Here is a 15060-nt window from a genome sequence, read left to right as displayed (position 1 = left end):
TTAAGGGATATTTTCAAAGACTCTACAGTTTTTTGAGAGTACTAGAAGTAGAGTACTAGAAGTTCTGTTAAAGTTGACAAATAATGCCTTATCTTATGAGAAAATGGGCACAAAATATATTCCATGGCTCAGAATTAGTATTGGTCAACTAGCAGGAATGCCAGTTTCTATACGAGGTGGTACAGAAAACCCCAAGAGAAAACTCAAGCTCATGAAGTTACCTGGGTTTCTTCAGACTAAGCAGAGAACAGAAACAAATTATCAAAGAGATAGAGAGACCCCAGAAGAAAATCATCTCACTTTGACAAAATTATATGTGAAGAATAGTGGACTTTATCTTCACATGTACCACAACTTTGGGGGTCACTTCAGAGTACTTGAAATGAAAAAAAAGTATTACTCATTAATTCTTTCACTTTAGTTCAAAGTTATTTAAAAGGCGAAAGATTTATGCGATCTGAAGAGAAACCAGAGCATAGTTCAAAGTTATTTAGCACTTACTGTGCATCAAAAGAAGTGGTGAGGGGATGGATGGGAGAAGAGAAAAAGGGAATGAGGGGTTCCCATGTACTGAGGATAGGGTAGGGAACATGACATAAGCTGCCAAGATACTTTATACAGCACAGCTCTGGATATTCATTATAGTTCCCCCAAAAGCATAAAAATTAAACCAAGCTACCTCCAAGGAATAATTAGAAGTGAAAATCGATACGGAGAAAATGGCTCATATTCTCCACATTGATTTCCTGTGCACAGTGAGTCAAACTTGACTGTTGGTTGGAAGTCAGTCTGGCTACTTCTTATTACTTTTTCAGCAGTTGGATACTCCTGTCAGTGCCTTTCATGCTAGAGTCCTTCTTTGCTCTAATCACAGCTGTCAGCTATCGAATGAGTTTGACACCCTGACTCCAGAAATGAGAGGACTCACACCCCATGCATATGCAGTCGGTTCCTTCCTTACAGCTGACTGACATTAGATCTGCACATACAGCAGACTCCTCCCCCTGAATCTTAGTTGCCCACCATCACTCGGCTGGAGTTCCAAGTGTTGAATGACAAGGGGCATGCCTTAGCTATTGTGACTTGGCTTTTTGAGAAGCGTAAGTTTCTTAAAGAAAAAAAAGGGCGGGGGGAGGGGATGAGTGGCCAGGATCACCTCCTCCACAAAAAAAAAAAAAAAAAAAAAGCAGCAGCAGCAGAAGTAGAGCTTCTGAGAGTGTTTCTGCACATAACATCATAAAATATTAGATTCCAAGTTGAAACGGATCATCTAGGCCCAAACCACCAAGTTCAAAATTTTTCAAGAGCATCCCTGCCAAGGACCTCTTCAAATTCTAGCTGACGCTCCTAGCAATACACATGCCTTATCTGGTGTGAGGCCTCTTACTGGAAACAGAAGCACAAACTGAATCAGTATTACAGGGAGCCGCAAGAGCATCGTCCCTATGGAGATACATTCCCAACTCCACGCCTTGTGTTTAGTACTTAGACGTTAGTCGTCAAAGCCCTCTTCAAACCCCAGGACTTCATGATGACCCCAACCACAAAATTTTCCTACTGTGCCTCATGCAGCTGGTTTCTTCCTCAGAGGCTGCAAACGTGTATCAACGCCCTTCAAAGATCAAGTGACTCTGGACCACCCCTAACTGATTTTTAACTTGTTTCCTCCGTCGGTTCCTCAAACACCCAGGGGACTACTCGTCTACGGCGACTTGTAGACCCTCCAGCACTACCACCCGCAATTTTTCAGCAGCTCAGAAATGTGGGCGAATAACTCTATAAAAAATAAATAAGTAATAAAACTCCTAATGGATTAAACAGAAATACTGGGGAGCGGCAACTCTCCAGCTGAGTGACGAGCAGCTTGGGGGTGCTGCAACCACCTGAGAACCTAACACTTAACACGGTGCTTCCCCTGCTGTTTTGGGGGTGGGGAGATGTATATTAATGACTATATATATATATTTCTTATCTAATTAGAAAAACAAAACAACAAAAACCACAACTGTCCTTGGCGGGCGGGGGAGCAACCCCATCAGCCCTGGACAAGGTAGCGCTACAGGAAATACTCCGAGGGTCACGGGGCAGCGGAGTCCACCCCAGCGTCACCCCGGAGTCGGAGGCACCCACCCGGGTTATCTGCGCCACAGCGCGCATCCCACTAGGGCACTATTGCTTCGTCCGTCGCCTTTCGTCTGTCTCCCCCGCTAGAAGCTACCACAGGCCCGAGGACGGGACGTGTTAGGTGGTCCATAAATCGTTCTTGAACGGGGAAGTGGCGGTTACACGAACGCGTACCTCAAAGAATGAATGACAGAAAGGTCGAACGAATGACCCGGAGACTGGCCTAAGCCCCTCAGCTCTCCTCAGCCCCAGCGGCCCGCGGGCCGGGCGCGCCTCAGGTGACCGCCTGGGGCTACGGTCCCCAGCGTCCGCCTACGGCGGCCGGGAGGAGTCAAGCCAGTTCCGGGCGGAAGAGCCGGCCCGGCGGGGTCCGACCCGCGCGCGCACGCAGGCGCGGGCACCCCCGCTTCCGGGAGGTCACTTCCTCCCCTGTCTCCTAGCAACGGCTGGAAGTGTTGTTGACATCCCGGGCCGCGGTGGCATAGGACTGAGCCCAGAGTCTCGCCGCCCGCGCGATGGTAAATCCGGGGTCTCTGTCGCCGACCGGCAGGGGACCTTCGCTGCCCTGCTCCTGGGGCCAACCCAGGCCCGGCCGGGCCCGGGGCCGGGGAGAGGCTGAGGGCTCCAGAAGCTTCTTGGAGGGGCGACACGGAGACCCTGGGGGGACCAGAGGGCGACCGTGGAGGGAGGGAAGAACATGTCTAGATGGGAGAAGCTATTTTGGGGCATAGATATCTGGGGGGCGGGGGAACTTCTGGGGGGTGATACTTCTGGGGAGGGAGGATATCGAGAAAGAGAAGAGAGATGCCGAGGGGATGAAAGATTCTGAGGGGAATGAGAAATCTCCTCGACAGCGAGGAAAGTTTGAAAAGGGGAGGGGTGCGAGGGAGAAGAAAAATCGCCCTGAGAGGGAAGAAAGAGATGGGACAAGGAGCCCACGGAAATGGAGAGAGGGGACAAGGAGGAGTTGTGGAGAGAGAAGAAAGGAAAATAAAGAGAAAAGAGGAAGGAGGAATGGGAGGGGGGAGGAGAAGAAAAGGAAAACGGAGACAGAGGAAGGTGTGAAAAAGAACAAAATGACAGCAAAGAGTTTTTTTGTTTTTTGTTGTTGTTTGTTTGTTTGTTTTTAAGAAAGGAAAGCAAACGGGATTGGCGATAGGAATTAAGAGATTGTATTAGGAGAAAACACCTGGGAAAAGAGAGGGAAAGACCAGGAAGAGCAGAGAGACGTTTGGGAGAGAAGTAAAACGGAAATAGATAAAGGAGGGCAGTGGTTGTAAGGAGCTGTGGACGTTGTCTTACAGACCTCAAACACTGTAATAAGTTATCTGATCCCCTGTACGGCTCTTATGGTTTAGTGCAGTGTTTCCCAACGTGAGATGCAAACATTAGTTGCTACTTAAGGTGGCTCAGAAATACCAAAAACCACAGAGTGAATCACATCAGAGAAAGTTATCCCCCCCCCCCCCCCCCGCCCCCAGCCTGTAGACTATATCCAGGAGAGAGTTTCTGGCACTGTTAGGTCGTTAATGCCACTACCATTTGATAGTTTTTTCGCCTGAAGAGCAGACCTGAGGCTCAGAGCTTTCAGTGGGGTAGAATTTAACGTTCTCTCTTTGTGTTCATTGTTTTTATGGTTATTTCTGCCTATGACAAGTGATACTAGATTTACATTTGTGGTACTGATGTATAGTTTCCTTTTAAAATGCATTTATTTAAGCTTTTAGCAGTGAGGTAATTTTAAGAATGTGCTGAGTAAATAATATAGATCGTATTCATAATGGCAAAAATTGTAAATCTAGTACATGAATGCCTGAAATTTAGAAAACACCTGCTATAGTGGTGGAAAGAGGAAATAAGTGCTCCCGCCCACATTAGGGGCAAAAGAAAACTCTTTTCACTAAAGTAACATAATGTTCACCTACAGTGTTGGAAAGAAAAATATATCATAAATTCTCATCAAGAGACTCTGCAGAATACTGTTTGAACTCAGAATATCCAATGATTACTCAGTTATGAAAAATATGCAGGCTGGAAAAAAATTATTCTTGACTTTAGTGTTTGTAGAAGGAAAGAAACTGGTACCATATGGTCTATGCATAAGATTCAGAAAGCTGAGTTTAAAACCCAGTAGTGGGATTCCAACAGAATCATTCATGGTTGAACGTTCAGCCTGCGCTGAGATCCAGGCTGTTGTGGTCAATAGAATCCTGGAATATGTTGTTTTTACAGAATATCTTGAGTTTAACCATCTGAACCCTTAATTAGGTGGCATTTAGGACTGAGAATATGATTTTTCATTAAGTGATGCTTTTAGACAGAAGAAGGCAGTGATATAGCTCTGTAAATTTTTTTTTAATCTATAATGTAGAAAAGGGATTTTTCATATGAATACAGAAAGATCAATGAATGAAAGATGACCAGGAGCAGATTTCTCTCCAATGTAGGGGATACTTTTCCAGTAAATAGAGACAAATAAAAATGGAGTGAGCTCTTGTGAGGCAGTTAAGCTTTCTATCTCAACAAGAGTTCAAGCCAATGCAAAGGCAAAGTTTTTAGTTTGTCAAGTTTTTTCTTAAAGTTTTAAGCTTCCATATTTGTTTACATAGTGTTTTTGTTTATCAAAATGGGTACCATTAAAAAAAATGGGTACCATTTTATGAATAAAGTTATGTGGCATTTACAAAAAAAAAAAAAAAAAACAGAGTTCAAGCCAAGGTATCTGTCAAGGTTTTATGTAGAGTGTCTTATATAGGCTTGCATATGAGACGACAGTTGCAAAGCTCTCTTCCAAAACCCTGAGATTACAGCATCCAATACCTTCGTTTAAGGAGATGGGGGAATAGCAGCCTTTCTCAACATTACTCTCTTTAGGACTGGAGTCACCACAAAGACTCTTCGGTTAATTCTCCTTCTGATCTCTTCCAGGCAGAGGTGGAGGAAACCCTAAAGAGGGTCCAGAGCCATAGAGGCGTTATAGGGACGATGGTTGTAAACGCAGAAGGTAAATATGCCACAGGCTGCCCTCCTGACACACAGAAGCAAACCACCAGCCTGTCTGCTGTGTGGAGCCTTAGGCAAACATTTTGGAATTCTAAATCAAACGTATATCTTGTATACTTCAGCTATAGCATTTACTTAACAAACACCTATTGAGTATCTGTTAACTACATGCCAAGCACTCTGCTAAGAAGTAGGGAAATAAATAAGATACGAGTAAAAATGCCTGTACATTCCTAAGAAATGCTGCACATTGTCTAATTTTTAAAGCTTTGGTAATTCTCTTCTAACATTTCAGGAGTATCAATAAAACTATTATATTGATGATAGAAAGAATACCATTGTTGGCAGTTTGCTTCCGTTTTAACTGCAAGGTGTACGGAGTTTCACTCTTCATTTTAAAAGAAATTGTTCCTTTACCACAGTTAATGAAATATTTGAGAATTCATTTTAATGTAATTTATAGTATAGTCTTTGTGCTTATAGTTTAAGACGAGCCAGTACATTTCCCCCTATGAAATCCGTAGACTTATACCAGAAACTTGCCTATGAACAATCCACAAAGCCTTTTCTCTGGCACATTGTTCCATGCTCAGCTTTGGTGGCAGCCTCCTAAGGGCTTATGCTGGCTTCATTGCTAATTCAGGCATTTGTAAGGGCAAGAGGTGCCACAAATCCCAGAGCATTAGCTGAAATAAGAGTAGCTACTTCACATAACTCATGGTACAACCATGCAATTGGCATGTCGCCAACTCAGTGCTTGGCAACAGACTCTCACGGTTCATCATTATTATGGAGCAAATCCGTCAAGAAATATTTATTGAGCAACTACCCACTGAAAGTCTGTTTAAACACCAAACTTTAATCCCTTATCATTAAAAATGGAAAATAACCTACTTTACTGATGATTGTGACAATTCAGTGAAATAATAATTGTCAAGTGCCTGGCACAAGACCCAACACTTAACAGGACTGTAATTAAGTGGTTCTGAGAATGTGGGAATTTTTATTTGTACAGATAAAACATTTGATATGTTTTACAAAATAATAAAATAAACTTAAATTTAAGAAAAAATAATAAAATTTGAAAAAAAAACTCAATGTCAAATGAATATAATAAATTCATCCAGCTTGAGTGATCAGGAGGGAGAGGATTTAACATCAGCCTACAGGTAAGTCAAGAGCTGTGCCTAGTATTTCCAGGAAGTGGTCCAGCCCAAGTCCGTGGTTCTGGTTGAACTGATTTTAGTTTCAGGCATTTGCATAAATTCTGCCCACCACCTAAGGTGGGTTACTTGCGTGCCTTCACAGAGATGCTGTATTTGTTTTCTTTGGCTGCCATAACAAAGCACCACACACCTAGTGGCTTAAAAAGATTAGACATTTATTCTGTCTCTGTTCTGGAAGGCTACAAGTTGAAATCAAGGTGTCAGCGGGTCCAAGCGGTCTTCAAAGGCTCCACAGGAGGACCCTTCCTTGCCTCTGTCCCAGCTTCTGGTGATTTCCAGCAATCCTTGCTGTTTATTGGTTTGTAGACACATCACTCCAATCTCTGCCTCCATCATCGTGTACGTTCTCCTCTCTGTACTCGGTTTTCTCTTCTTATAAGGACCCCAGTCATTAGACTGGGTCCCACACTGATCCAGTACGACCTCATTTTAACTAATTACATCTTCAAAGACCCTATTTCCAAATAATGTCACATTCTGAGGTTTAGGGTGGGCTTGGATTTTGGAGGGGACACTATTCAAGCCAGTACAGGTGCATTCACCTGTGACACCCAGGACAACGTATCTAATATGTTACTTTGGGAGACTTAGTCTAAAGTACATAATCCTGGCAATATGCATCAGCTGTCTGAGAAATATCCATACCTCTTGATCTGTAATTGCACTCCTAGAAATTTATTTAAGAAGTGATGAAGAAAAGATTTAGGTGCAAAGGATTTTATGGAGGCATCATATATAATAGCAACAAACAGACAAGTAAATAAATCCCAACAGTAGGGAAATTTTAAATTAATTATGTAATATTTACTCAACGAACCATTACTCTCTGTAAAATATTGACCACTATTTAGAGTCATGAGAAACTACTCACAATATTAGATGAAAAAAAGCAGGAAATGAAGCAATAGCCAGCATTTTCTAATCCTAAATACAGCCAGGCACACATACACACTGAAATATGGAAGAAAAGGCAGGGACATGTTACGGTGATTATCTCTGAGTAGTAGAATTAAAAATGACTTTTATTTTCCTGAGGTTTCCCAACACTTTTTTCATCCAAAGGCAGCAAAATATTATTTTTAATACCCATTAACTTCTAATTAACCTCTACTAGGATAAGGTTGTTAGGATTCAGGGCACTTTGCTGAAAGCCAAATTAACCTTTTTCCCAAAAATATAAATGAGGGGCTTATTTTTATGGTCAGATTATTAACAACCAGAGTGTATGACAAGGATGTTTATTAATAGCATATGGTATAAGTTGTGTGACCAGAATGAAATTAAATACTCCATCTCAGCAGCCTACTCAGTTTGAGATGAAAGTGCCATTTATTACAGTGCAGCTTTGCAGCTTTCAGAAGTCCCATGAAATTTAACACTGAAAATATTTAACTCAGCTGGTGTTTATGTGTTCTTGTTCTGTACCGATAGTTTTAGTCCACTAGTTCTATGCAAATCATTTTAACAAATTTTTAGGTTTTAATTGTGGCTAGGTAGGCCTTCTACCATGTCTATCCATTTTGATCTCATCCTCTGCCATGTTAAATAGTCTCTTGGTTTCACTATTATTGAAATATAGTGGACTTAGCAATTTAGCCCAATGCTGAGGGGTACAGGTTTTTGTTAGATTCTCTGTTAACATTGGTTTCCCATTTACAAAATAATTCATTGCTTACAATATTGCAGTGCTGATCACTGAACTAAATACCAGTGAACATGTATATTTGTTTCCTAAACAGTCATATCTGGCATATATTCTTATATATATAAGCCTGATTTCTGCAGACTTAATTTTAAATTTTCCTGACATTTCTAACAATCCATCATTTGAGTTTCATTAGATTTTATCAGCCATCCAGCCAATTCCTTTCATTTTTGAAATATAATCTATCAACCAAAATACAAGTGTACAGTTGAAGAGTACCAGTTTACTGGGATCATAGTCATATTTTAAAGTCGTGTCATAAATTCAGGAATATTGAATTTATACTCTTCATTTTGGAAGTTACATTCTAGGAATTTATCCTACACATATATACAAATGTGAAATGGTGTGCACACAGACATATTCTGTAGCCTTGTTTATAAAAGTCAAAGATTGGGAACAGCCCAAATGCCTGTCGGGAAGATATATTAGTTACATGTATTAAAAGCATCCATTCAACAGTCACATTATACAGTCATTAACATGAATGACCTGGCCTTATGTGGACTGAATGGAACAACTTCCCAAGTATATTAAGTGAAAAAAGTTAAGGTACAGAATAGAGAATGATACAGTTAAAAGAATACAAACACAAACATACTTGAATAGACTTAGAATATCTCTGCAAGAACACCAAAGAAACAGCAGTGGTTACATCTCTGAAGGGGAAGTGGGTGAATTTTATACCACATGCTAAAATTACTTTCTAATAAATTATTTTTTAATTACCTCACATGGTCCCAAGCAAGAACACAATAAATATTTGTTGATTGATTTTTTTTCCCCAAGGGTCCACAGTGGATATGAAAAACTCCAAGGGTTTCCACGTGTGCACTTATTATTCAGAAAGGCTAGCTCTTTTATTTATTGACTTGGATCATGAATAGACTGACTAAGTAGGCCTGTGCATCTGATTCATAATCTTGTCATCTACATTTTAAATAATTTATTCTGGTTGTATTTCTTTTCTGACACTGAGCAATGCTGACTTTGTACGTAGTCGCTATTCATGATGCAAAACAAAACTGGTCAAAAAGTGCTCTTAAAAGGTTGAGTGCTTGCTATACTTCAGTTTCCTGCTTGTTAAAGATACATGCCTTGTGATGGTTCATCAGTTGTGAAAAACGGAACTGACTTCTGGAGAAAAAGTGGCCAACAAACAATAATACAGAAATTAAGTTTTCTATAAAACCTTACTTAAATAGGTTTGCCTGTAAATATCATCATTGTCTTGTTTGGCAAGACCTACTCCGGAGAGAATGGTTTTCTTAAAAAGAAATTAGTCTGTTTCAGAGTCAGAGTTGAGGCTCTCAGAGTTTCATGAAAAACGGGTAAAATCCCAAGTTATGAAAAACGGGTAAAACCCCAAGTTAGAAGCACTCATCTTGTTTACCAGTTTCTGGAGCTACATTCTCTGAGGGAAAAACCAAGAGAGGCACATTAGCCTTTTTTATTGATTGGCCTAAATTCAGGTTCCCGAGGAACTTGACAGCAATCCCAAATTCACCTTCTTAAGTCCCCCTAAACTCAAGGCATATTTGCAAATCAAATCCCTGGAATTCCCTGGCTGATCTGGTAGTTTTCAAAATGATATGAAGGCCAGCTCTGATTAGATACAATGCATATAAAATACCCAGCACTGCACCTGTTCCATAATATCGCTGAGTGACCTGAATGAAGCTGCGTTGATTGGAACTGAATTGAATTATACTTGCATATTCGTCTGGCTAGATTTTCCCAGTTAAATTAATAGCTTCTGTTTTAAACTCATATAATGAAACAACAGAACACACAAGTACCCAAATTTAATCATGCTTAAACCAAGAATGCGTGCAAACCAGGGAATGCCCAGCCAAAGTGCAGCATCTTTGTTGCTGTATTTTCTAGCATAAAAATTAAGGTTTGCAAAATACCATATGAGGAAGTTACAAAGAAATTTTTAAAATCCCTTTTGATATACTCTCTAGCATGTACAGTGATATCCCCTTTCTATTTCTGGCCTCTGGGAGAAACTAGCACCAAGTCACAGACCACGTGTTTCACAGCAGACTCGCCGTAGACAGGATGCTTAGAAGCATGCATTTCGTATAGTAATATGTTGACTTAATACTGAAATAATCAGTGAAAAACTTCCGAAAGATCTGTGTACAAAAATGTTCATCACCATTGGCTACAAAAACAAAAACACACTACCTAGCAATCCAATAGTAGGGGGTTGATTATATTATGATATATCCAAAAAATATTAATAGTAAAGTCTACAGCCATTAAAAATAATGTTGATGGCATTGCCAACAAGGACAACTTGTATGCTATCATTTGAATGAAGAAAAAAGCAACAGTCAAATCTGTAACTATAGTTTGATCCAATTAAATTTTAAAATCCATGCAGAGACAAAAAGATCGGAAGGAAATAAAATTGTTACCAGTGAGTAATATGAGCCATTACTTTTTTTCCTTTTTACAATTACCAGCATTTTCCAGTATTTCTACGATGCACATATTACTTTTATAATCAGAAAAAAATGTTTAACTCCAAATTAAATCTCACACCAGGCATTCCCATCCGAACAACCTTGGACAATTCGACAACAGTTCAGTATGCAGGTCTCCTTCATCAGCTGACAATGAAAGCCAAGAGCACAGTCCGTGACATTGACCCTCAGAACGACCTAACTTTTCTTAGGATCAGATCAAAGAAACATGAAATCATGGTAGCTCCAGGTAATTTGGCATTTGATTTAATTTTTTAAGGCATCTTTCTACTTTTCTGGATGAAAGCTTTGTCTCAAAGAATGGGCAGTGTGGATTTTAACATGCAGTACTACACATAATGTTCTTCAATTACAAAATGAAGAAGCTTGAATCTAAAAATTCCGTGAAATAAGTAAAGCAGTTGAATTTTGTCCACTTGGATCTGTTGTTAAGTAATCATGGCATTTAGGAGGTGTAGGTTTCCTGTTATGTGAATTTAGCACACAGACTTTCTGGAGAGTGGGAGAAATGTGTCCTGTCCAGGGGATAAAGTAGAGTGCAGATCTGTAGGGTCTTAAACCGTCCCTGGGGTAGAGCACATTCACTGGGGCTACCAAAAGACAGCAGCCACCAAAATAATTCTTTCCTTGAAGGAGGCACATTCACAGTTTTAGTGGGTGTCAGTGTAAAACAGGACTCATATTTCTAAATCTAGTCTAGAACAAACTTCTCTATAGTACAACTGTAAAATCAGTTACTCCTAAACTAAATAAAGCTTTCCCTACACCTGTGTTCCCACCCAAGCTGCACATTAGAATCACTTGGAGAGCTTTAAAAAAAAAAAAAAATACTGATACCCGGGACTCCACCCCAGACCAATGAAGACAGAACCTCTGGGGCTGAGCCCCAGGTAATGGTATTTTTTGAAAGCTCAACAGGTGATTCTGATGTGCAGCCAGGCTGGGAACCCACTGGTCTACAGAAGGTCCAAGTGATGTGTTGAAGAGAAAAGCAGATTAGCTGAAGTATTAGCTTATTAAATTTTATTAAATTTAATTTTTAGGGTGGATTAACTTTGTCCATATCTCTCCACAGATAAGGAATATCTTCTGATTGTCATTCAGAATCCATGTGAATAGACCTGCAACGGCCAAGTTCTCCAAGTTCTGTCCTAGGCCGCTGGGCTGAAATCACTTCACTCGTTCATGATTCCTAAGACTGTGATCCAGTCTAAATGATCTTTTGGACATTCTTTTCTATTTTTACATTTAAACTCTTCTACGTGATTCATTTAGTCCCTTTCGAATGTATTGTAAATTTATGATGTAGCTATATAATAAATAAATTGTGGTATGTATGCCTCTTTTTTTAATGATACACAAAACCGAAGGATTCTAGTGAGAGGACAGCCTTCCTCACGACAGTTCTTTTAGTCTAGAAATAACAGCTGCCGAAAATCGAGAAGCGGAACAGAAGTGTGATTCTGCCTATTTTGCTGACACGCCAAGGAGCTTCAGCAGAGCACCGCGGGGCTAGGAGGGAAGCAGGGCGTTAGGTGCTTTCCCAGCTTAAACAAGGGCAGGAAGAAGTCTAGAGTGCGATTCTCAGTTGGGTCAGCACCCCCCACACCCCCCACACCCCTCCCCGCAAACTCCTCAGGCCCGTCCTTCCATCACACCAGCCTGAGGGGACCAGGAGTGGGTCCTGAGCAAGCATGCACACGTCGAGGGCTGCCTAGAGAACTCTGGAGGGTTTATTTCTACTAGCTATTTCAAATGTTCAGAAAATAATGAAAATAATAGGACAAATATAACAGATTTCCATGACCCATATAGAACAGATATTAATCTTTTGCCATATTTGCCTTATATCCTCTTTTTTTTTCTAATTAAGTGTTTTATTTTGAGATAACTGAGGATTCACATGAAATTATAAGAAATAACAGTTTCTCCCATGGCAACATCTTTCAAAACTGTAGTACAACATCGCAACCAGGAAATGGACACTGATTCAGCCTAGATACACAGCATTTCCATCACCACCTGAGCTCCTGTGTCACCCTTTTGTAGCAACCCCCAAACCCTGGCACCCACTAATCTGTCCTCCATTTCTATAATTTTGTCATATCAAAATGGTTGTTATATAAATGGAATCATACAGTATGTAGCCTTTTGAGATTAACTTTTTGTACTCAGCATAATTCTGTTTTTTGAGATTCATCCCCAAAATAATAAAACGTTACAGATACGGCTGCAGCCCCCTCCTCCTTTGTGTCTCGGTCCTCTCCTTTCCCAGAGTATTCTTGTCAGGATGCACACATCACCCTGCACGGGGGTCCACAGATGCTTCCTCCTAAGTCCACAACTCCTTCACAACACGCCCAGAGTGAGGAGTGGTTCAGGGCAAGTTGAGTTCCGCCACTGCCATGGCACAGCTGGCATCCCCCGTTAGAACCCCTGTATTCTAATCTCCACCTCTAGGTGGTATCGAATTTGTGTTTGTTCTCCCTAGAGTCCCCAGTGCCATCTGCTCGTCTGCCCGCTACATAGCCCAACCCAAGCAGACGGCGGTGCAAGCAGAAAAGAAGGGCCAAGGCCAATCCCTCAGATGAAAGGGATTTACTCTCTACACAGTGATGGGAGAGGAGGCAGGTCCAGGCTGAGAGGGACCATGGTGGCTGAAGCCAAACAGTCAAGCCTATCCACGCAACAGACATCTGCCTCCCATTTCAGATCTCAGTGCCCCTGGAAAGGGGGGCCCACACGTGTACATTCTGAAAATGCTCTCCAGGTATTTGCAGTTCGGCTCCAGCCTGAGATCCACTGCAGTTACTCAACAGTGGGTCTTAACTGGGGTGGTGAGGAGAGCAGCCCAAGAAATACATAATGCAAGTTCCGTCCGGGAAGAGACCTGGGGTTCCCCCACATCATCAAGCCAGCTGAGCCCTAGATTTAGAAGGAGGATGCTGACTCTGTCTCCAGAGAGAACAGAACAAATGAGGAAATGAGCTTAAATCACAGCAGAAGTGAGTTCTTCCTAAAAGGGGGGATGAATAAACATGGAAGAGAGATATTACAGGATGGAGAACCTATACTATAGCACATATATGACTTTCAAGCAATTTCCCCACCCTTTTTATTTTAAACAACTTCAAAGTTACAGGAGAGGAGAGAATGAACACCCACATAAGCTTCACCCACACTCACCCACTCTTAATATTTTGCATGTGCTTCATCTCTCTATATATGTATATATTCTATGTCTAGAACCCCAATTTCATACTTAAGAAATTATTATTGGTACAATAATATCGTATCAGATATAGTCATCTTCAAATTTCCCCAACGATCCCAATAATCTCCTTTATAGCTATTTTTTTTAATCCAGAATTCTGTCAAGGATAACACATTGCATTTGGTTGTCATGTCTCTAGCTTTTCAGCTGTGTTTAGAACCCCCGTTTTCTATTCTCCACCTCTAGGTGGTATCCAATTTATATTTGTTTTCCCTAGAGTCCCCAGTGCCATCTGCTCCCCAGCCCCCTGAGCTCCTCCTGACTGGACCCAGATGCAGCCTGTAATTACAGAGGAAATTCAGCCCAGGAGCAGGTCTCGGTCATAGGTGAGTGCTTCCCCTTCCTTCTGTCATGACTCAGAGACCAGACACCACCATGGACCCGACCCCATCCTTCAGCCCAGTGAGGTCTGGGTACGATTAAATCCACTCGCCCAGGCACAGCTTCTAAGTGTGCTTACAATTTCCAACATAACATCTTGTTAGAATATAAAGCAGCAAGGAAATGCACTATTGAGGGAGAGGATCACTGATATCTATCTAACGCCTTGGTGTTACAGGTGAGGATTTCACCTGAGCCCGGCGTCCAGTGTCTTTCAGGAATCAAGTATGTGTGTTTGCATTGAACTGATCATGCCTTTGGAACTGGTGCTCATGGTCTTATCAGGGGGCTTATGCTCTTGTGAGACCCCATCCATACCCTCCAGAAAAATTGTTTTGAGGAGGTAGAGATTAGCTCATTGTTATAAAATGTACCAGAGGTAACATTTGATTCCAATCCCTAAATCTGTCATCTCCCCATCGTTCCCCAGCCCACCCAGAGCTCATTAGCAGATGCATGGCTGAGGAATAAAGCCACTCTCTTCCTCCTGGCCCAGCCAGAAATTTCAAGCCCCGTTTGAGATGTAGCAGTGGGAAACCTCTGGCAGGTGCAGATGCCACTGCTTTAAGTGCCAGGGCTCTGTGTGGGCTCTTTTGTGCAAGGAGACCCTTCCATCCCACTGGGCAGGGAACTCTGCGGTCCTGCCTGCACTTCTGCATCCAGAGGAAACCGTAACCCTTTGCTGGAGACAGCGACTGTGGTATAGAACTTGCCAAAGCCGATGACAGCGGAGGAGGATGTGATCTTGGGGAATTTGTACCACCCCCTCTGCCTTCCAGCACACAGGCATTCACATTCCCCTTGGATTCATAACAGCACAATAAATTAACTCATTAAAAAAAGTAGAAGATG

At 41.5% G+C, this 15060-nt stretch overlaps 1 protein-coding gene across 1 annotated transcript; it reads left to right on the top strand.

The window, feature by feature from the left end:
• Window positions 1–2548: 2548 nt before the first annotated feature.
• On the top strand, window positions 2549–11880 carry DYNLRB2 (dynein light chain roadblock-type 2). Its single transcript, XM_057712242.1, has 4 exons — window positions 2549–2642; window positions 5053–5128; window positions 10615–10782; window positions 11629–11880. The coding sequence occupies exons 1-4, from the start codon at window positions 2640–2642 to the stop codon at window positions 11670–11672; spliced, it is 291 nt and encodes a 96-aa protein (XP_057568225.1). The 5' UTR covers window positions 2549–2639; the 3' UTR covers window positions 11673–11880.
• The last annotated feature ends 3180 nt before the right edge of the window (window positions 11881–15060 follow it).

This window comes from Hippopotamus amphibius, chromosome 16, assembly GCF_030028045.1.
Source record: "Hippopotamus amphibius kiboko isolate mHipAmp2 chromosome 16, mHipAmp2.hap2, whole genome shotgun sequence".
Taxonomy (NCBI): domain Eukaryota; kingdom Metazoa; phylum Chordata; class Mammalia; order Artiodactyla; family Hippopotamidae; genus Hippopotamus; species Hippopotamus amphibius.
This window is presented reverse-complemented; position numbering and strand designations above follow the sequence as displayed.

Excerpts from the sequence above, each read along its gene's own strand:
- DYNLRB2 (XM_057712242.1), top strand. Across the intron at positions 5,129-10,614 it reads GATGGTTGTAAACGCAGAAG|GCATTCCCATCCGAACAACC; the intron begins GTAAATATGCCA and ends ATCTCACACCAG. Across the intron at positions 10,783-11,628 it reads TGAAATCATGGTAGCTCCAG|ATAAGGAATATCTTCTGATT; the intron begins GTAATTTGGCAT and ends ATCTCTCCACAG.